The 23,637-nt window shown below is 40.9% G+C and overlaps 1 protein-coding gene across 1 annotated transcript in view; it reads right to left on the minus strand.

Annotated features, from left to right (window-relative positions):
• Positions 1–746: 746 nt before the first annotated feature.
• The window catches only part of mctp2a (multiple C2 domains, transmembrane 2a), a 33,899-nt gene continuing 11,008 nt past the window's right edge, over positions 747–23,637 (minus strand). Inside the window, exons 10-21 of the mRNA XM_032523886.1 lie at positions 23,044–23,174; positions 22,751–22,937; positions 22,370–22,463; positions 22,170–22,272; positions 21,961–22,063; positions 21,751–21,852; positions 21,556–21,630; positions 21,169–21,288; positions 5,290–5,399; positions 5,057–5,166; positions 3,750–3,847; positions 747–1,619 (exon numbers count right to left, since the gene is read on the minus strand). Of these exons, the coding sequence (XP_032379777.1) occupies positions 1,560–1,619; positions 3,750–3,847; positions 5,057–5,166; positions 5,290–5,399; positions 21,169–21,288; positions 21,556–21,630; positions 21,751–21,852; positions 21,961–22,063; positions 22,170–22,272; positions 22,370–22,463; positions 22,751–22,937; positions 23,044–23,174 (1,293 nt within the window). The 3' untranslated portion in view covers positions 747–1,559. The remainder of the gene's footprint in view (positions 1,620–3,749; positions 3,848–5,056; positions 5,167–5,289; positions 5,400–21,168; positions 21,289–21,555; positions 21,631–21,750; positions 21,853–21,960; positions 22,064–22,169; positions 22,273–22,369; positions 22,464–22,750; positions 22,938–23,043; positions 23,175–23,637) is intronic.

Raw genomic sequence — 23,637 nt, forward strand, 5'->3', positions numbered from 1 at the left:
GCCTCAGTTGAGCCCAACGTCAGTTCTTACTATGTATATTTAAAAAAAGTCCTTTGTTATTTGTCTACTATCAGAAAGACAAGAAGCAGGATAAGTAGATAACAAATGTTTTCATGCAAACATGTATTAGCGTGGTGAACTGCCTCTTATGTAGACTAGCTAATATATAGAATCAGTGCAGTTTGAATTGTACATATTTTGAAGGGACTTTCCTTCTCTCAATAGGGCATTTATGTAAGAATAATCAAAAAAATCTCAAATGTTTTGTAAAAATCAAAAATGGCCAAAGGTGTCTATAATCATTATTTTCTTGTATGTAAACTAAATATGGATGAGAAAATTGACAGAGGATATAGTACACCCCTCTTCTTGGAAAAAATATTGTGGGGAGACAGATGGAAAAATGTGTGTGTAACCATTAGATAGGCCAGGTGATTTTAGTGGAAATGTAAAGCACCAAATGCTGAGGATGGAGAAAGTACTCTCTGTGAGACGAGCTCTTTCTCTCTCATCTGGACCCTGTTATTGTGAGAAGGCAACAAAGCAATGCATTAGGAAGCACACTGGAGCCACACAGCTTTGATGTGAGCTCGGTAACCAAGGCGCAGCGGTGGCCGGTGTGTGAGCTCTGTTCAATGGCTGTGTTGTGTAATCAGATGTGTTTACTGTGTATTCAAGTAAAGAAGTGGTGTAATCCATCCTCACTAGAGTGCAGTTATTGAAAAACCATGGCCAAAAACAAGAGCTCAAACTGATCAAGACTCTTTATTCAGGATTCCAGCAAATTCCCTATTTAATGATGCAGACAAGATAGTGAGTCAAAATAAAACTCTCAAATTAATCAGTCTAACATATAGTAACAAATAAAGTCTCCTGGAAATAATAAACGTGCAGTACATGAATGTATTTTTGTTGCTGGGAATAAATTAGGAAAGCTGAGAGCATTATATTCAGTAGATCCTTACCACAAAAAGAATAGTAACATTCAGTAATTTGTCCCGATATTTTGAATGTGTGTCAAAACATATTATTTTAAATATTTAAAAATATATTGCAATACATAACCTTTATTTATATTAACACGTGGATGTAAGAAAAAAATTTGCGATGGTTTGTTTTTTATAAACTGCTTGTATTAACTTAACCTGAAGTCAAATTTCTTAGTTTCACCAAAGTAAAAAAAAAAAAAAAGCAAAGCAAAGCCGTGGAGGTCCAAGGTAAGCCAAACCCGAAGCTTTTCATTCCTTTTCTAAATTATTTCCAAAGATGAAGGCTGAGCCTTGCAGCACTCTCTTTTCTTTACCTCCAGGCTTGTGATTGACAGCGCCATGTGCTGCCCTCCTAGCTGCTGCAGTTCACAGCCTCTGTCAGGGGGGTGGCAAACACACAAGCCAGAGAGTGGCTGGCTGCCCCTCAGCAGCAGGAGGCAGAGTTAGGGTGGTATGGTGGGGGTGCACAGGGTCATGGGCTCTGCTGGCACTGGAGCATGGTTGTCAGGTGGACTGCGTCGTACCAAATTCAAAGGGAGACCAGCCTTTCATCCAGCGTGTCCGCGGAGCTTACCTTTTCTTCCGTGGCTGGTTCTGGCTGGTGGGCGCTCTCAGCGCGCTGTGCTGCACCTGTAAAAACAAACAGCAGTTTGGTCAGAGGCAGGTAATCCGAGCTCAGTGGAGCGCACGGTAATGGCTCCCCTGAGGAGAGCTGGTGCAGGGGAAAGCGAGGCGGGCTCGCCTGTAATGAATCATTTTTTAAACACAGGAGCAGAGGGGATTAATCACAGGGAGGAAGGATTTGAAGAGTCAAGGGTTCCGTACCAGTGTAACCCCCCCCCCCCTCTCATTTTGCACCACAATCACAATATTAGAAACAGACATCAACTGTTGAGATGACCTGCCAGGCCAGTGAGGGAGTTGCAAACTGCATAATCACTCACTCTTAAGATGTGTTTCTTAAAGAAAAACTTTGTTCAAGTCTGTGAATAGTATAAAGCGAGTTTAAGTTGTTTAAGTTACCGACATCAGTTGACGCGTAACTTTCTTGGCGGCTTTACAGACCTTTGGTGTGACTTTTCTTTCTCCAGGGAAAACAAGACCTGAGATGTGACGTTTGAACTTACAACCTTGTTTTGTTGGTGATCTGTAGAATCAAGATAGATTCACCCATGTTTCACTGTTTCTTTTTCCAGAAATTATTTGATGTTCAAATGGATTTACAAAATAAATGTATGTTACAGAATCATGTTCTCTTTGACATTCAATTGTCCGTATTTTTTTTTTACCCCAAACTGCCACCATAATCCAAAGAGGACTGATCATACGGTAAACTGAAAGGGAGAAGAGCTGGAATTTGAAAACTTGCTTTTGAAGCATGCTTGCTGAGCTCAAACAATACGGTGAATCTGTTGAATAAAGGTAAGAACTCTATGCTAATTAGCTGGTCTCCATTATTAGAATGGGAGATGGAATGTGGGAACAAAGTGACTGCCTTCTGCATCAGAACATGAAACTGTCCTCAGAACTGACAGATGCTTCTTATTTCAGGACAGACACAGTGCTGTCAGAAGTCCCCGTTTGAGGCAGACTTTGTAGATGTGCACAGGCACTAATTGCCAAGTCACATTTGCAAGAAAGACAGGAGTCAATTTTCAGCCTTTGTGGTGTTTTTGTGTCCACACCTATCTGAGGATTGAAGTTCTAAGTCAACAAAAACAAAATATGTGGTCTATTGTTTTGGGTCTCCTGTGTATATGATGTTAAGGTTTTCTTTTACAGTACATAATGAAACGTACTTATGATGAATCTTAAGGGTGTTTTGTTTTTTATGATTGGAGCTATTTTCAAGATGTAGTTTCTCTTTTAAACCAGGCTAAAAAGTATTGTCTCCATGAGATTTGAAAGTGAATCATTTTCAAAGCTCAAACATTGTATGCCAATGGGGAAGAACACATACAAAGGATTCGGAATCAAAATGTATTCACCACCTTGTTTTGCCAACTCAGCCAGCCAAATCTCAAACAACACAGGCTACCTCCAACATCACAGAGAAGTCAGCAATGGCTTGCTGCAGGAGGACATCAAGGGTGCAGCAGAGAAACAGACTGGGGTGAGAGTGTCTTCCCAGATTCAGACTGTCAGGATTTCTTGCTGAATTCAGTCACCTGGGAGATGAAGGCACTGTGTGGCATTTCATTTCCTGGCCGAGCAAAATTCTCAGTCAGAGAACGGCGAGCACCCAGTACCACTTACACCCTGACAGCTCTCCTCAGCTCTGTGATGTAAATGCAAATGACATATCAGCCATGGCTAATATGTAATCACATATGGCACCCAGCAAGACGACTGGGGCTCACGACTAAATTAATTGACTCTACCACCCTGAAGTGACTGAGGCCACATCAGAGTTTCTGTGCTGACACAACGGCCAAAGACCTCAGGAGCCCTACGCCGGCCCTCGGCCAATCACCAACTTTAATGTCACACCATTTCAATCTGACAGACAAAATTGCTAATAACGGACAAGGCTGCAGCAATATTGCTGAGGAAAGATCTGAGCATGTCCTCACTCAGGCGACTACATGGAGCTGCACTGAGGAATAATTGGGCCAGGGCTGCTTTAGAGGCGCGAGTCCATTAATAATCAAACAAAGCCAGGGGATATATTTCTGCAACACTTGGGAATTCTGGTACAGCAAATAATCCAGACATCTTCAGGGAATTCTTCCCTATCTGTATGTAAAATTGGACTCTTACCTTTTGAACATCAGAAGGCACCCTCTTGAGGAAATTCAGTGTTTCATTATTGTCAATAGTATATGGGTCGCGCAGCTTCTTGGTAAATTTGTTAACGCCTGTGAAAACAAGAACACATTAATAATTAAAGGTGTCATACAAACAAGTATATTTTACAGTCACAATAATAATAATACTAATAAGAAAAAGTGTTGTGTAACCCTATCTAGGTACTGTACAGTATAAAGTTCCCACCGGTGTGTCCGTAACTGCATTATATGATGCAGTTTCAATTGATCCCTTTCAGAGAATTGAATTCAAGCCAGACCAATATAATGGAGACAAGTATGAATAAAGTGATACTGAATCAATTAAAGCAGATGAATAATGATAAGGAATAATAAAAAAGGCACCCATTTATGACAACTTTTCCTCACTTTTGTTTGCTTCAATCAGATTATTTCTAGCACATCTATATTTACTTTGCACATGGCTGCTTACCAGAGAAGAACATATATAACTCTGAGGTCATGTAATGGGACCATTATATTCACAGCTTGGTACTGCCTGTACCTCAACATGCAGACAAAGAACCTAAGGACTTAAATATGTGCAAGTAACTTGAAAGGCTTGCCTTGCAACCACAGAGATGGGGGTTAACTGGGGAGGCAGAGGAGTGTCTCAGACTATGCGTGTTTTGTTTGATATGATGGTTTTTTGGTATTGATTGTGTTGAAGGCAGTGTGGAAGTACAGTGGTTGTGGGCTTACAGCTGGAGGAGGAGAGCCTGTTAAGGGCAGCATATCTCCCTGACCACTAAGATGACTGTCTATTCTGTATGACTACAGCAGATAATGAGAGGCTAGACCAGGAGCCTACAGACTGCCCAAGGACATCATGTATTATATACAGCTTGCTACTATACCTCTGCTTTGTTTTCACACAAACCTTAGGCCTCGCCTCTGCTAGGCTTTGCTACATCAGCCCACACTGAGCAGAGCAAACCTCTGCAGCTGTCTGATCTCTGAGCATCTGCAGAGGTGTAGGCATGGCAGATTTCTCAAATTACTGTACTTCATTAAATTGTGGATTTGCAGTTCGGAAGATTGAATAATATTGTGTATAGATGTGTTTTGCAACAGTGGTTTGGGTGTTGATTTTTTATACAATTTGTCAGAATTTTTTGGTCACAGTAATGAAGGATCTAGCAAGAAACAGGTAGTGGGAGTTTGTCAGCTTGAGATATTTGTCATATACACTTTCATGCAAAAAAAAGTTTTTCTTTTATTCACTGTACTACTATATGAATGAATAGATGTAGAACTTACCCCATATCAGCACAATATACCGTGGTGGGATAAAATATAATAGTGCTGTTGCCACAAACAGCACCAAGCAGGCCAGGCACGACACGAATGGGACAGACCAGTTGAATATGCTATAAAAGAATAATTTTCTCAGATTAATGTGGAGTTCTATGAAAACAAAAACAAAACTATTACCGTTGATTAACGAAAAAAACTGCATATTTTGTGGGATAGATATAAAATGTTCAAATTACTTCTTTATTCGCTCTCCAGTGTTTGCGATTTCCTCCAAAACGTTCTGGACAGCCAGCACTACTTCCTGCACCATATGTATCTTATCCATCAAACCCTTTTTCCCAGATTCCTAACAAAAAAAAAAAAAAAAAAAGCACACTGATGAGGTACACTGTAAGTCAATTGTTGGGCAGGGTAGACAAAGAGCAGTTTATCTCTGCTGTGCTATTATGTGTGATTTATCTATTGAATGGCCCATAATGAGCAAACACTGTACATCTTCAGACTATGCTTTTGAAGATGAGACAGACTCAGTGCTCAGAGGCTGTTATGTGGATGGCTGGGAGATTTCAGCTTTTGTCCGCCACACACAATAGAGCTGTTGCACAAGTGCAGTACAATCAAGACTCTCGAGATAGATGAAAAGTACACAAAATGGCCATCCGCAATCAGGCAGACTAGACAACCTAGACAAGGAGTGCAGGGGCCTCACAACTTAGGAAAGATTCCTTTCCAGCAGCCTGCACAGGACAAGTTTGAACATGTTTTTACAAATCTGTCAGGCCAGGCTTTCTAACCTTTCCTAACACTTTCTCTGTATGAGAAAAACACTTCTCCCTGCTTAGAACACCAGCTGGATGTGTTTGCTCTTTCATTTGTATGCTTCTTGTCACAACTAACACTGCACATAGAGCATTATTTCATTTTTAATGCACTGATGACGGGGTCTTGCAAAGCAATATGTCAACACGTGAAGGGGTTGGAGGCTCTCAAAATGAAATGCAGTAAATGCAATCACATCAAGGATGGAAATAACAATGTGAGTGTAAAGCCTTCCAGAGGCAGAGGAGTGACTAGAGATAACACAAGTTACACAAGCTAAAGAGGGCTGAGAAGCCTCACATCAAAAGGAAGGAAATAATGACAGGAATGATGACAGAGGGCAGGAGAGGAAGAGTGAGAGGGAGAAGGGGAGTAAGAGTGTTGGGGGAGGGCACTCTGGACCCTAGCAGGAGGCTTGGATGTCTATATGTTTATGTTACAAGTCAGCCGAAGCCACAGCCTGTGTGCATTGACAGGGTCCAGACAAAATGCCTTTATCAGAGCTTCATGAGGCAGCCCCTGGGAACACACTGTCTGCCAGCACACAGAGACTCCCCACTGTCAGGCCCACTCTTCTCCACGAAAGGCGAAGGAAGAGAGCAATTCCCACACTAGCAGAGCCACCCCCACTGGGCTCTGGACTGGACAGACACTGGAGACTCAGCACTGTCCAAAAAAGGGAAAACTATCACAAATATGCTTTTTTTGAGATTACCATCTCATGGTCTCAACATGGGGAAAGAGGACTATCTGTGTTTATGCATCATCTTACTCCACTCTACTGCATTGAGGGGAGGCGAGCAAACTTTCATGTGTGTCCTGTCCTTTACTCCACATCAGGTGGCAATTAAGCTATTTATCCTTAGTTTATTTTGAAAGAGGTGAACACTGTTATACTCTGCTAAAAGCCATTACAATCCGTGTCTGTGAGCTCCTGATGGAAGCAGAGAGCCACACACTAAGAAATGATAGCTCACTCAATATAGAGCCTCAACAGATGCCTCATCAGGCTCCATTACATGAATTACATTACATGAAATTTAGAATTTAAATCTAATAAGAGCTATGAAACATTATTTAACTGCACTGGATAAACATTCAAGGTAAATTTAGCCAGAAATACAGCGCCGGCAAAAAGGAAAAGAAACAGTAATGGCTTTCATTTCTAACAGGAAAAACAGACAAATAGATGTTCTCTGAAGTGTGGATAGAGAGGCAGAGCTCTCATGATTATCATTATTCATGGGCTTTAAGATTCTTGAAATCCTTTATCTCCTTAGCGACCAAAACTGAAGTCCTTCCTGTGTTAATCATTTGACGGTATTCTTTATCTTTGTTCATTTCTCTTTCGGCATGTACATGAGTGCAGAGAAAACATAAATAAATAAAAGATCTCCATCTGAAATGGAAAAGGACGAGTAAACTGGGGATGGACTAAATGAATCCTAAATGTCTACTGATTAGAAAACCTGTGTGAAATCATATTCTCATTTCAGACAAAATTGTAAAAGCTTCCTTTTAAGGTGTGTTAATGGAGAACCAATTTGATCTCCTGCACAAAGGTAAACAGACTCTCACAGACGTGTGGAGTGTTATCAAAGGCTGGAAAAAGCTCATCTAGCATCATTCTAATTAGAATAAACGGTGCCAAATTTGAATTCTCAGACTGAATATTTTTCTACAGACTTTTTTGAAAAAGATAAGAAGTGCATCTAAATGAAAAACACCTGTGTTCCAGGCAAATTATCTCACACGGAGCTACAATAAACCCCCCATAAAACTTTGATAGGCTGTAATGTGGTGGTGTGTCTATGAGTGGGAGCTCTTGTACAGATCATGACATGGGCAGTCTGTCTGACTGGTGTGCTCAAGGAGACCCAGCGGTGACTATGGACTATCGGGTGAGAGATGGAGCCCCCAGCCCAGTCTAGCACCCCCACAACCAGCCCCTCCCCCTCCCTCCGTCTCCCCTGGGCTAGGCTCTGGGAAAAAGTCAACCCCAGACCAGCACTGCCAGCCAGGGGGCAATGAAAGGTCTGTTTCAACCTCCCTTTTCATTTCTATTAGATATATATGGACTTGTTTTGCCTCTCTGTTTCTTTATGTTATGATTAAATATTGTCTATCTGCACAATTGATACCTAAGGCCAAAGGGAAGTCACTTTGCCCACACATAATTTGTAAGCTGTCTCTTTCCCTGAGGACAGATTTGTCACAGGCAGAGAATCTGTTCTGTATTATCCTTCTGTAACACTGCCTTGCCTTTCGTCTCTCTTTAACGTCATGCCTTCACATTCTTGTTGCTCTGTCTGAGGTTTAACTATTTCTTTCCTCAAGGGGGAAAAAGGGGGATAAAAACATATTTGAGTGGTAATCATAACCTTCTCCGAGGGAAAAGCCTTTATTCACATGTTAGAGGAAAGACTAGGGGAAAAAAGCAAAGGCTTTGAAGTCATCAAATTTAACACTGATCACTCTTTAACCCCAAATATTTCTAAAGACAACTTTGATAGGAGGTGTAAAGCTACACTGCTTGATCTAACTGCATGATATCACATTCAAGTGACAGCAAGACCATAACAAGACTTTCAAAAAAGCCACTTTAAATTAAAGCTGACAGCTTAAAACAAACATGGGTGACTGCTTAATTAGTAAATGAAAGGAGATATTTAATTTCCTCAGAGTGTGAAAGGGCTTAGGGAGGCTCTTGGAAAACCTTTCAAAAAGCTTTAAGAGTTCGGAAACACACGCAGCATATTGAGAGAATCTTAAACCTTTCTAAAATCACTGACATTTCCTAAACTAAGAAAGTAAACATACTTTATTATATATTGAAGTGTGAAGGTAAAGACAAATAAGTAATAATCTGTCTATATAGCAATGGCTTTACATTCAGTGCATGAAGGCAATCCTGCTCAATTCAATATTCATAAATACACAGAATTTTCAGTGTCACTGCTGTTTGTTTAAGCACCAGTTTGCCTGTTTCTAACAATGATAGCAAGTGCAGCTTCCAACTTTGTGTTTGCAGACATATAATGCGAGTTTCATCTGTGAATTAGCCCATCCTTTCAGACAGGATTTGGTGGATGTGCCTGTGTTTTTAAAAGAAGCTGGCTTTTTTTCATAGCCCCAGGTCATCACAACAGAATATATTGAGCGCATTATGGATATGAATCCTGGGCCTAGACATGCAGCACAAGGGTCATTGCTTGAAGGCTTTGCGTTATTTCCACACTTCATTGCCATAAAGCAATAATACACATCCCTGTTAACTCTTCCTTCTTTACAGAAAACAGCAGGATGAGTGTAATTGAATATTATGTGCTGTGGGGAAGTATAATTTTCAGGCTACTTAAAGATTTCCTGTTGTTTTGTTTTTCAAGAGACACTAGAGAGATACATTAATAAACATTATCCTTTATGATTTCTAAAAAACAAACAAGTGAAAATGACTGATGATAACCTTTTGGGGCAAAGTATAAGATTACTGCTGTGTTCTTCTACTTTGTTCATTTGTTCTGTTAGTAAAAGGTCATTCTCAACACAACTATCCCATTTAGAAAACAATGATACAAAACAAATATCTACTGATTTTATCTCCAAACAGCTGGGCAAAATCTGTGCAAAATCTAATTGACAGCGCTGTTTAAATTTGATTTATATATTTTCAAAGGGCTGCAGTTTCTCGGCGGAGTGCATGTGTAGAGTGACACTGACTACTCAGAGGAACAGAATAGAGATCTAGATACTGTTTCATAGATGTTGGCCTCATTTGGGATGCATGAAATTATTTCTATTCTTAGTTAGAAAAGAGCTTCTGAGCATCAACTGTCAATGTGACTATGCTAAAATACAGACTAGAACGTGTATGGCTCTTTGTTAAAATATTTTCTATTTTCTCAGAAGCAAATGTTCATTTATATAATAATAAAAGCTATTTGCCGAACAAGGAATTTGTACCCACCAGAGGCAATGCAAACATTGTTATGGGTTTGATTTAACCTTCAATGTTCAGAAAGAAATATTAGCAGGGTTTACCCTTCTGGTAAGACCAAAAAAGATTTTTAGACGTGACTGAGTAATGTCAGGATGGAATACTGAAACCATCTATGTTTTATGGTAACCTAAAAACATTTATGTTTATAGTGAAAACTGATAAGCGTTAACATTCCACCAAAACATATTATCACTTATATTGTTAGAAAGAGACAAGATACAATACCTTCTCGTCTTCCTCTTCGTCGTCACCCATGCTCATGTTCACCTAAGAGAAAATAAAGGGTAGAGGGTGATTTCAAATGAACGGGACACGTGGGCACTGGAGCATTTTTAACAAACACCTAGTAATGAAATTTTCTTTGAGTACATTCACCCCTATTGGGAGAGGCTTGTTTCCATAGAGACTGCATCACAGGGGTGACCTCACACAAAAGGAGAGGTGAAAGAGGGCCTTCCTCACAGAAGCACTGTCACACCAAAGCAATCTCATTTCTCAACAACATAAACACACAGAAAAACAGAAAGAGGAAAAAAAAACATTTAATTTGGATGCGGTTGCCTAGATCACTTTATATCAAGTCATCCCTGACCCCAATGTGGTGCACACTGTGACATTGCCTGGGAACAGAGCTGTGTCATTGTCGGCCAGAGGGTCACAGAGGGGTGGCAGTGTCTCAACACTGGATATGAGGGTGAGCCTGGGCTTTAACATTGCCCAGGGACGGCATCTTTGCCAGCAGCCATAAACACAATCACCGGACCGAGGATGTTGCTTTGGGAAGCGTGTGTGTGAGCAGGCCAGGCCCCTGGCTAGCCGGTGTTGAGGCTTACAACACAGTGAAATTGGAGGGCAGTTAGAAGTGTGAACAACATTAACCTTCACAGACATGTGTAGGGCAAACATAATTTCCATAACAGTAGATAGAGAGAAAATAGTAGCATGTTTTGGAGAGAACCACAGTCCAGCATTTACAGATGTGATGAGACTAAATCAACAATGAGACTAAATCAACAGACTATAGGCTACACATGCATTCGCAGTGATTTGATTTAAGGGCTCCTGCTTGGTGTTTTTTTTTTTTATTTGGACCTCTGGAGAAAATGTTGAAACTAGTTTAACCGCTATAAAACATTGGAATGCTCCTAAATTGGTTACTGTGAGGTGCATTTATAGACCAGCTCCTATATTAGAAATATACATGCATAAGAGTTTTTTTTTTTTTTTAGAGTATTTATTTAAATGTTAATTTCCCTATGTGTGCAAAGGTTCATCGTATTTTGAAGGTGGGAGCATATGGGATGAATTGCATGACAAGGGCCATCAGGCGGATTCTGGAAACACATGTCCCGCAGGCACAACCTCATAGTGGCAGTTCGCGCGCCTCGTCCATAGCTGGAGTACCGCAGCAAGGAGAGTGTGAAGAGGCATAAAAGTCACATTGCACCGTCACAAGGATGCTAAAGGATCCACAGAATTTGACAAGTGTTGCAATGGAGCCCTCACCATGCAGGGACAGCTTTCAATCAGCAGATTTAGAAGCAAATATACATGATTACACCATTCATCAAGTCCATGGTACGACTGGCCTCTACGATTGCAGCCGATCTGCCAACAGATTACTAGTGGTTTGAAAGGTAACAGACATTGAAGGCACCAGTTACCTAAACCTCATAAAGTACCATAAACATGGGCAGAGTGCCGTTCAGAACAAAGCATCAAGATAGAGGTATCGCTTTCAAATCTCAGCAAGCCTCTATCCAAAATCAAATAAGGTTTAACACGTTCTCAAATCCATGAAAAGCACTACAGACTGTAAAGCCTCTAAGATTTACAGCCGATGGCAACAGATTTTACTCTTAGTGGTTTGAAAGTAACAGACATTCAGGGACAACTTTTAATATCTTGAAATCCTATTTATATACACCAATAACACTGTGCTGGCAGAGTGCCTTACTGCAGAACAGAAAGCATGACATGGATAGGCATGGTATGCTGTCTTTTAACTAGCACATCAAATCCGCTTATATTCAGAGGCAGCGAGGCTCTCTGACGAGGCGCATATGGCAACTGGAGAAGCATTTGCAACATTTACCCCCTCCGTGGCGATGATACTGAGAAAAGCCAAGACCCCTAGTAGAAATAAGATGGATCACACTGAATGAGTAATCCCTCATAATTCTGTAAATGAGTGGTGCTAAGCACGTTGCACAACACCCACTGCATTTCACAGCAGAGCACTAATTGGACGGTTGCATTTAAACCCATTTAGTGACAGCCTAATGAGTCTGTCTCCAACTGAAATGATCAGGAATGTGTGAGGAGGATCACGCCAACCGGTTGACAGGGATGAAATAAAAATGTCCCCCACAGCAAGTTGAATCTTGAAATCCATTATAGTGTGATTATGTGCCAATGTATCCAACATATGGTCCACTTCTATTTACCACCGACATCTTTAACAATGTCAATTTTTCCTCATTCTTTGTACATTTGTTCTATAATTTATGCATCCTTTTCCAACAGTTTTTTTTTTTTTTTTTACAAAGTTTATTTCAAAACGTCAAGTATAACTGAGAAGCTGGACCCACACGATGGTAGCACTGTGCAGTCTGACTCAAAGAGCTGGAGGCTGCTTAGACTATGAACAATATGTTCGAGTTAAGCCCGAGACAGGATGTGAACCACTGGGACCTTCAGGCCTCAATAGAAGGCCTGTAAACAGCAGACTGCTCCTGTCATAGCAACCATAGAGAGCCTGTGTATGTTGCTCTGGGGGCCAGTCTACCTACTGCCACACCAGGCCTAGGTTCAAACAGCCACCAGGGAAACGTGAACCATGAGTAATGCAGACAACACTGTGGCCAAAATGCCTTAGGCTTTACCACTGTACTGCTTATTATCCCTCAATTCAACCTGGGAGATAGTAGGTGAGCCAAAGTGTCGTGCAGAAACACAGCTGGATGACCAAGGTATAAAGAAACAAACAATATTTCATTGTTAATTTTTGAAAGAACTCATTTGATGCACAGTATACAGCAACAAACTAGAGCTGGTGGGGGATAAAAACATGTAAACAATGAATATGCATGATGTGCAGAGGTAGCTGCCGTACATCTTCTCTCAGTTATGAATAACCTACGTCATGTGTTGTCACCTCAGTTCCCATGAGGCAATTCTAAAGCGAAGCTACCCTCACCCCAGAGGAATTCAGCTGGCTGGCAGACAGGTAGCTTGTCATATTCCCAGTATTCTCATAAAAAAGGAAAAAGAGAGGGGGGGAAATGTGCCTGAAAACTGACATGAGCCCAGCAGGAATGTTGAACCTCCTTGCCCTCCCTGCAAAAGCTGCTACATTAACCACTAAAGTCTAATTGCTTGGTCTCTGTCTTCCTGTGCAAGTCAACAGAGAGAGCCAATTCATTTCCGCCCAGGGAGCCGGCAGAGAGAATCTGTCACAGGTATTCATAATCGCCCACTAATGCAAATTTCTGCTCACCGTGTTCTGGCTCAGTGGACAAGATAAAAGCCTACAGAAATACAATGCCTTGTGTCTAAGCTGAGTGCTTAAATGAGGGTATAAACCAAAACTGTCAGGAATATCTTCTCAATTCCTCCCTCATGGTATGTCAGCCCATGTGTTCAAGATTTACATGCTTTTTTAACCGATCTAGAGAAACATCTGGGAAAAGCTCTCGGATTCCTTTACTCAGGTGCACAGACTGAGACTTTGCCGTCAGACATCCCACAGTAATGAGCAGAGGCAGGACTAAACCTTCCCCATGTCCCCACATATTCTCCGGAGTTTCTGTGAAATGGAGACAGAACTAATTCCCCACTAAGTGGTTTATGTTTTATTAGCAAGCAGCTGAGTGATTAAAGGACATGTTAGACAAAGTGCAACCTTTCAGACGCAAGTGTAAATTTCTATAAAAATAATACACATTTTAATTGCCATTAAAGAGGCTCCATTTCAGTCTTAAGGGCCTGACAGCGTATTTTTTTACCTGTCAACAAATTAAGCATGACAAGTAAAACTGTAGAACTTTTTAAACACAAAAAAGCTAATATGTTGCACGAGTGGTGGTCATTTATTTAACTAAAAAGGTCATAAAGCAACAAACAAAAGCAAGGGACGTAATAATTAATGATATACCTGAGCATTTAGGTTTACACACGGCAGAATTGGATAACGGACGACTTGTAATTGAACAAGTGTTGGTATGTATGTCTAGGAGGAGTGTCTCTAATATAGGAAACCTCCCTTGACAAACACCATTTAGCTGAAAAATGTGTGTATGATTATGCACAGGGTGTCTAGGGAGAAAAAAAGAATAAATTAATAAAATTATTAGCACACGGTGGAGTAGATGATGGAGATGCACTCTCCTTAGCCACCTGTAAGCGCTTGGAGAAGGGGGCAACCCCGAGCAGAGCAATTCTGCCAGCAGGGTTAAGAACGGCCTGACAGATTTGTTTTATAGTGCCATTAATATGATTCCACTAAATGCATTCTGCGCCTCCTCATGCAGATCCCCTGGCCAGCAGAATCCAGTACCTAATAATAAAGCACTCAGCGATTAAAAGTGTGAATAAAATAACTTAAAGCTGAGCAAGCATGGCAACTCCCACCACCCACACTCTCCCAGGAGAGGGAGAAGGGATCGTAGCAGGAACAAAGGGACAAAGACACCCTCTATAAGAGTTGCTACCATCCTGTAAATTGATTAACAGAGGAGGGGGTTGCCGAGTCTACCAACCCAAACCACTGACTGGCAGACGTACTACTAGACTGCAAGGGTGCCAAATGCTCTCCTTATACATTATTGCAGATAACAGGCTATAAATATAGGTGTCACACCAGTATAACACACATAATACTGTTAATTGGAGTAATGTCAGAGCACATGGGGCCATACAATACCATTACTGTTGCTGTAAAAAAACTGCTAACTAAAAACAACAACTTTTTCTAACGTGGTACCTTTCAAAAATACCCTTATATTTAAGACTATGTACCATCCAAAAACACAGAAGATTTAATCTTGGCTGTATCTTCCCTACTCTCTTCAGATGCACTCCACTTGGAAAGCTAAACAAAGCGAGGATAGCGGCAGCCAGCATTATGAGGGTCAGTCATGGGGGCTGTGGATGGATGCCAGATTACGTGAACATATACTGAAAGAGTTTAACAAAACTGACAACAGGCTGCAGGGTTTGTATATGTATGTGTATGGTTGTGTCTGCGTATGTGTGTTTTGTGTGTGTAATGGGCAGAAAAAAAGGCCAGTCTGTGCATGTGACTATGTGGAAAAATGGAATATAGAAATATAGAAAATAAATCAAAATTATAATTTAAAAAAACAAACAAATATGATCCTCTACAAAAAACTGGAATAGTCTTTAATAGAGATTTTTCTGGGTGAATTCAGGGGCAGTAAAATTAATCTACATTACTTCCTCAATTAAAACATAAATTTATTAAAAAAGAGATTAATAATGAATCAAAGTAGCAGCTCAGCTCACGCAGGTCTTTTTTTTTTTTCCAGCCTGGCTGAAACAGAGTCTGGCTGAGGGCTTATGTTTGGGACAGAAGCGGCAGGCTTTAAAGTAGTTGTAAACGCAAAGCAATGAGACATGTAATTTGTGTTGAGCTTGGGCCAGTGTGGGGACAGGCTTTCAGGGGGTGTCGGAGGCAGAGGAAGCACAGATAAGATTTCTCTTCGGGGCAGGTAGAGTGTGTGGGCAACCATGGTGCTTTGAGCTAACGCTGAATAAATATTTCACATAAGCTCAGCTCAAGTCTTATCAACTGGGGAGAGGGAGAGAGAGACAGAGGAAGAGGGGAGGGGGGAAGAGAGGCTACATATGAGTGAGAGCAATAAAATGTGGAATCTCATGTCCCTCTTCAGCGAGAAGAAATCCGCTCCAACAGTTTCAGAGTGTGAAGCAATTCACAATTACATTTTTAAATCTAATATTATTAGTATAGTAACATTGATATTTACTGTGTTTGTGTAACTTAAGTTAAGTGGTTAGTTTTACCACTTTGTTTACAATTATTACAATTACTACTACAATTACTAATGTATTGCTCTATAAAAGCTTAGTTAAAAAAAGTAACAGTAAGTAACAGTAAGAGTGCACATTTAAGTTATAAAGCCAAAGCTAAATATTAGCAGAAACAATTACATTCTTTGGGTAATTCAAAAACTAAAACTAATTCTTTAAAATTGGTGATAGCAGCTCTTATCAAAGCACTGAGGAAGAGCAGCCGTGCAAGGCAAAGCATTAGCATTTGCTCACAGGGCCAGCTCTGGCCGTTGTCTCCCCGCCTGTCTGACACATGCCAGGGCTCGAGTAGCACCAGTACAAGGCTGGAGCAGGGCAGTCAGCGGGGGCCCCGTGGTGCCTGTCAGTAGTGGCTACACTGACCCTGCACTCCAGCACTGGCCACTAGTGTTTAATCCGTGTCAGGAGCGTTAACACTGAGCGACCTCCTGGGTGACAGATCTGCCATGTGAGCCTTTTCCCCTGAGGAGGTGGGGAGGGAGTGGCATGGACTTTCTCTCTCTGTCAGCTCAGCTCACACGCATGTTAACGCGCCGGGGCCAAGGCTGGCCCTGGAACAGCCACACACAGGGGCCGGCAGGTCGCCGCTTCGGCTGCCTAGGGAGAAGTGTCCTCTGTGACTCGGAAGGTGGCGAGTATGTTAAAGGCAGTCATTATGATATGGCGCACACACAATGGGGTTAAACACAAAGCATACAAGAAACACACGACCAAGTATGACAGATGAAGCTCTACATGTTTATTCAGTGCAGTTTGCTATAATTAATCTGAGGACACTTTTTTACTTAAAAATGACTTATTAATAAATAATAATGATGAATTTAGTCTGTTCAAATTGACTAAATTTCTTCTCAAGACTAAATGCATATCCTAAAAGATGTAAAAGTAGGAAAATTTCACAGATTAATGAAGTGAATATAAGCAAAGAAAGCTTATTAAGCCCACTAATAAGGGGACCTGTTTCAAGGTTAAACACTGCATCAACTGACATATTCAGGGCAGCTAAATAATAACACTGTGTACAATCAGAAGACACTACTGAGCAGTTTGCAAGTAGTCATAGCCTATCATTTTATAATTAATAAACCTCAGGCTCAAAACCATGAATACACAAATCGCCATCACTGTCATCTTTTTTCTCTCCTACTAGACACATTCCCACTTCTGTGAGGACTCCCTCAGCCATGGAGACGGAGAGTGTAACCCCCATGAGATTGAAGAAACCCACTCCTTTAAGGCCTCCAACTTTTTCAAACAGAGAGAAAACAGATGCAGAACAGAAACACGGAGACAATTCACAGGCGTGCATAGTCCTCTCGCTGTTCTCACAAAAGCTCGACCACACTGCAATGCAGTAAACCACAAATAGGCAGATCCAAGAATCACAAAGCATCTCATTTTCAGGGACAGTGTTAACAAGACCAATTATGACAACTCTGATTATGGCTTTGATCTCGGTCGGGCTGGTATTCTGGTTAATGGCCCCGACTGATGTGGCTCTACACAGGTGGTCTCCTGAGACCTCTGGAGCCAGATCTGACCCTGTCCTGCCCTCATCTGGGGAGACGAGGATTCTATCAGCCCCCAAAAAAGTACCCATTGCAGCTGCCAAGTGTGTTTACAGCTGCATCGCATCAAACATTCATCAAATGCCATCTTTACAGTGTGTGATGTGAGGCAATCAGCATTTCACAGGCTGTCAAATGATGTCTAAAGCGGTTGCTACCTGGCAGTAACAAAAAGAAAACGGTTCAAATACTCACATAAGGTATACAGGTTTCTTTCTAGTCTAACTCCTGACAGATGAGGTAGCTCATGTGTTAAAATATTAATTCTACTTAAATACTTAAAGCGGTCTAATGACAGCAAAGCTCAAAATCAGCTTTTAAGTGTAAATGATCCTTTTTCTTTTTTTAACTTTCATCCATTTCATCTAAATCAAAATTGTTCTCAACTTAAAACTTCTGAAAAAGATTAATTTGGCTGGCTAATACATGCTAATTTAGCAATTTTTATTTATTTTTTGTTAAAGAAACTTGTGTTCCTGGGTATAAAATGCACAGAATGGAGGATTTTACTCCAAGTTGTTCCCACGAATGGGTCCTGTTGGGAAAAGTAACTGATCTCCTAAGTGCCTCCATTTACGTTTCCAGCAGTGCTGTAGCTCCATCTACAGGTCCTATTCTTGTGTGCAGCAAAGAACTCTGGGTGACCCCTCTGCAGTCACTGCTGATGTATAGCACATTCATCTCGCTCAGTCTTAGTGAAAAGCACATCTAAAAGACATTATTTTATGAAGATTTTAGCTGTCACATTTCCTCTCTCTCAGAGAAAGGAGCATCCTGTTGTCAAACTCTTAAAAAGTGCGGATCCTAGGCTCATTACCGTAGCATAAACAAGAAGAGAGGGAAAAAAAAACCTCAAAATTTGTTGTTTGTAATTCCGTTTGCTGATGAAAATGTTTGAGGATTTGCCAAAAGTTTGTTTAAATGTGTGAGAAAGACTTTTTTTGTTACATTACCTAATTAGAGAGCTTCTATTTTAAACTGCTACATATTGGTGGGAAATTTAAGGAGACTTCAAACAGTATGGGCTCTGCTGATGAGATTGCACAATCAAAACAAGCAACCTCCCGCACTTGCAAACAGTGACAATACTAAGGAGTTTGTACAGAATCTACTTTCCACAAACAATAACAGCAGCATAAAACCAAACAAACCATCAATCTGTAAATGCAAAATGTATATGTTCCTGGGTGTGCAGTTTTCTGATTGCCACTCAAAGGGAAAAGTTATCTTAAAAAGAACAAAGAAGACTTCTCCAAAGAAAAACAAAAAAAGTCAAAAATTCCATTTTTTTTTTTTAATCCCAGTCACTTAGTTAACGTGAACCAAAGCAGTGATCCCATATGCAAAATTTGAATATCTTACACACCACACACCAACAACCACTTCATAATGCATACATGAATCTACATAAACAGGATACAAATGTAGACTTCATGCTGTGTGGAGGTCAGAAAATTGGCCTGTGGGACTGAGAATGGCTAAGTATTCCTGGTAAAGCACTAGCGAGCATCCCGCAGTCCCAGTAGAAACCACAACAGCGGTAATGCATTACAGGATGTATATGATGTAAAAGGGTAGACCCGGTCTGCCTGCTTGATAAATAATGTATTGTAATGTATATTAAAGCTAGACCCACCAGTGCAGCGTTTCCTACCGGCATACCCTGAGAAGCCCTGCGCTGCCTGCCACTGTGGAAAAGAGCAGACACTAGTGGTATAATTATGCACATCTGAGAGGCAAGCAGAGGCCATCTGTCAATGTCTGAATCAGTTACCTTATTACCACTGCCTAAAGATATAAAGATAGGAGTGGGAGCTGGTTTCATTAAGGCACATGGTGGCATGCTGCTTCAGACAGCTCCAAACACTAACTTAATTGCAAATGATGACATGGAGGAGGAGGAGGAGGAGGAGGAGGAGTGGCTGTACAGCTACCCTTGGAGTGTGCAGGGGCACTACTGTGGATAGCGGCATGGCACTAGGGCACTAGGCTTGTAATGACAGTCAGTCAAGACCTTGTTGTTGCCCTCACTGACTGAAGTTCAGAGTTTTTCCGGTAACTATCCATCACATGCACTATTTTTATGTGATTTGCATGTTTCACTGTGCTTGTTACTTGCTGAGAATTTAATAACTCATTGAAAAAAAGAATGTTTCACTTGTTGAACTCTCAGTCTGCTAATGAGTGGGTGATGAATACACAGTGGTAGATTCACTCTGTTTGGGCAATTCTCGCAATGCACCTTTGACACTACTATTTCAAGCACACCCCGTTGAGGACAAAGGCGTACACTGACTACTTTGTTACTGTCTACTTTTAAAAATATCAACCAGTGTGCTGATGTTTGTGTCCGAAAACAAAAATAAAAAGGACAAAGAAGCTACAGTCCAAGTCTCTCGCTGGCAGGGAGCAGACGACACACGCAGCTGACAAAAATATAAAAAAGAATTGGAATATATACTTCATAACTTCTATACTTCAGTAACAATGATGACCCTGATGGAAATAGTAAGTGTGTTAGGCTTTTTCCTTCATTCTAAGATTTCTATTTGTGTGCTGCACTCCTAAACAGCAGGTGGAGTAGAAGTGGAAATGAAAGATTAGAGTGTGCCACCACACACTCCCATCGCCTGAGGAGGATCTAATTATAGTTGGAAGAAGATGGCCCCATCCCGCTGACCTGTCACCTGTCAGCCTGCCTATCCTCCTGTTCTCCTGCCCATATCCCTACTTCCAAGTCTCTCACTATCTGCCTTCGTAGACCACACTCTTACCCAACTGTCTTCCTCTTTCTCTGCTCTAACTTTCTTTCCCAGATAGTAGCCTGCCTCCCACTCTATCCTTATACAATCGCCTGCATTGTTCTCTGTCTTCCTGTCTGTGTGCCTTGCTGTTCTAAAGGCTGTGATACATTGAGCCTGGCCATTGCCTGGGGGGATTTGCACCTTAGGATCAGTGAGAAGGGCTTACAGAATACACCAGGTATGAATTGCATGTCATTTTGAGACAGAGCAGACAGAAGAAAGGCGGTGAAAAGAGACTTCTTCACACACCCTGTCTGTGACCGCTTCCTCACCCTGACACGGCGCTGGCAGGGCTTTCATGGCAAGTGTACACTCTTAATCATGACATTACATGTGCTGTACTGAGGGGGATTCACAGGGTGATTTAAGATTATTTAAGCTTAGGACCTTAGATCACATACCCTCATTAAAAACAGCTAAACAGAGACATTTAAACAAGGTTCAAATCTTGGAGGCAGACTGTCACTCCTCCACCCATGGAAGCTGAGACTGTGATCCTGCTTACACCGTCCCCCGGGCCAGGAGGCTTTGCTAAGAAGTCAGATGTACAAACGCCCAAACCCCACCCCTTCAAATATACTCTAATGTCATCAGAACTGAAGGAAAGCCAAGTGGGGTTTGATTTAAAGGATAAAGCACATCCATCACATACGCACGGGATAAAAACAGAAGGCAGCCATTGTGTTTCATGGGAAAAAGACTAGCAAAAGAGAAAATGACTAAACCAAAGACTCTCCCCAACATCTAATTCTAATAAAGTGAAAGAGTTAAAACTGGGCTGCAGTGAAATGGGACAAAACTTGTTTGCCCTGAGGCTTAAAGAGAGTTCATTAACGTGAGGCAATGACTTACCAGAAAGGCTATTAGACTCCGTTGCGTGCTCTCCCACTGAAAACAGCTTTTAATGTACTGTAACGTGTACAGAACTGCTGTGCTGATTTTTCGAACCCGATAAATATTCCGGGCAAGAACCTAATAGAAAATAATGGGAACAAAACACTGGTTAGTATCATTTGATACTGGACATAATGTTTATGACTTTGCAATGAGCTTTACAATCCCTTGTTTGCAACTTGTGAAGTTAGATGTTTGAAGCCAATTAAATAAATTAGTTTGACAATGGCTGATCCACACTGCGACCATGTGTAGCTTTGTTGCGGCTACTATATTATTGGGATGTGAGGGGAACATACTGGCAAGACTTTTCATTCCATCTGCTAAAAAATCAATAGCGATAACCTTTTTGGAGAACTTCACGTTTTCCTCCATTAATGTTGTCTCTTTTGGTTGAAAGGTTCTGATTCCAGCTCTGACCTGGGACACAAAATGAACAAAATAAACTCTGCAGTTTAACTGCTTTTTTACTTCTCACTATACGATATGGAACATTATTAAATTTTAAACAAGCTTGAACATGTTTAGTTTGATCCTTACTTTGTTATAGATAACCTCCAGGATGAGTGTGATGGTTCCTTTTGATGTACCTCCCAAGTCTTCTTTCTTCAAGAACAAACATATCTCCTGCCCATTCTGAACCTTTAAGAATTAAAAAATAAATATATTTTGTATATCAGATATTAATATGTAAGACACGCTAAATCCTGTCACAGTAGTAATGTAGTTGCTGATCATACCCAAACTTACATTAAGTAACGGGATTGCTAATTTCCCCAAAAAGTTTGGGGCTTTGTCTCCATTTTCATCAAGGAGAGTTAACTCTATCACATCATGAATGTCCTTTATTGGGCTGTAATATAAGAGTTAAGAAACATGTTATGCACATTAAAATATACAACAATACACAACAGAAAAAGACAGATGTGCTGGTTTTTTTTTCCAGATGTCTTACTTACAACGTAAAGGCTTTGTTCCATTCCGGATTGAGGGTCTTGTAGATTGTGTGAGTTTGAAGTTTGCTGTTACCGAGCTCAACAACACAGAAAGGGTTGCTTTTTCCTACAAATGACAAATAAATGTTATTATTGAATGTAAATTTAACAAAAAGCCATGACCATGAGGATAGAAAACAGAGAAATAAATTGTTACATATTACCATTGAGGTCTGTGGCAGGAAGATCATTTGCCTTTACAACTTTGACCTGAAGTAAGCCAACCTCTCCCACACACTTGTGTGAGTTCTTTAAGCTCTGAAAAAATAAATATTATAAAAACCAACTTATTCAAAACACCTTTTCTGAACATGGTTAATAAATGTACTACATGAAATTGGATTCTTAACACCTGGCAAATAACATAATTATATTCATGTTATTGGAAATGTGCCCACCAGCACTTGATAAAATCCATATGACATATTTGTATTTCTTACTGAATCAGTTGACATGACTAAACTCTAATTGGCAGCAAGATGTTATACCAATATGTGTGGATTCTCTTTTTAGGTAAAAATTATCCATAACAAGAAATAACTTACAAATTTCTCCACCACTGTGTCTCTCTCATCAGGGTTCTCCAAGGCAGCTGTTTCAATGTCAGAGATGGAGACTCCCCAGCAGGGTCTCAGGGTGACCAGAAACACCAGCCTGCCCTTTCCTGGGTCCAGCACATGAGTGTAGAGCTGCCTCTCATTAAGTGGAAGTCTCAATAGGTCAATCTCAAACCTGAGAGAGAAAAGAAAAATAGTTCCATTGAAACACATAAGGCCAACTCATTCTGTGGAGCAGTCAATGTTAGCAAAATTAACACTACCCACTAGGAAATACTCACAACCCCCATGATTCCTCACACTTCCTTCCTCTCTTTGAGTACACCTCAACCTGGAGAGGTTCCTGGTTATCTTCAAACTGATTGAAGTCAAACTGCTCTCTCCACTGTGGATTGGCCTGAATGCAAAGGTTCTGTGGGCAGAGAAGTCATAGATTCAGCACATACAGTAACATGGAAACACGCACGCACGCACACACACACGCACTTTGACGCAATGTCAGGTATAATGCATTATCAGACTGAGTAGCTCCTGCATGACATGTGGATAAAGTCTTTATTCAATCCAACCAGAATGAGGCAGGAGAGGAGAAAAAGAAGTGTGTTGTGTGTATGTGCCTCTATTTATGTGCGCTTGTATGTGTACACCTCAGTAGCCACTCTGGGATTGTTAACACTGACAGCTTCCAATTAGAATCAGCTTTGTCCAACAAACAAACAAGCAGAGAGGAAAGCAGAGAGGTTTACAAAGAAATGACACGACAACACAAGACAAGTGCACCATGGATTCATCAGGGGGGAGGCCAACAAGTACAGGTAGATGAACAGGCCATGCTGAGTATGCAAATGAAGGCAATGAAGCCCAGCATCCAAAGC

Source organism: Etheostoma spectabile, chromosome 8 (assembly GCF_008692095.1).
Source record: "Etheostoma spectabile isolate EspeVRDwgs_2016 chromosome 8, UIUC_Espe_1.0, whole genome shotgun sequence".
Lineage (NCBI taxonomy): Eukaryota > Metazoa > Chordata > Actinopteri > Perciformes > Percidae > Etheostoma > Etheostoma spectabile.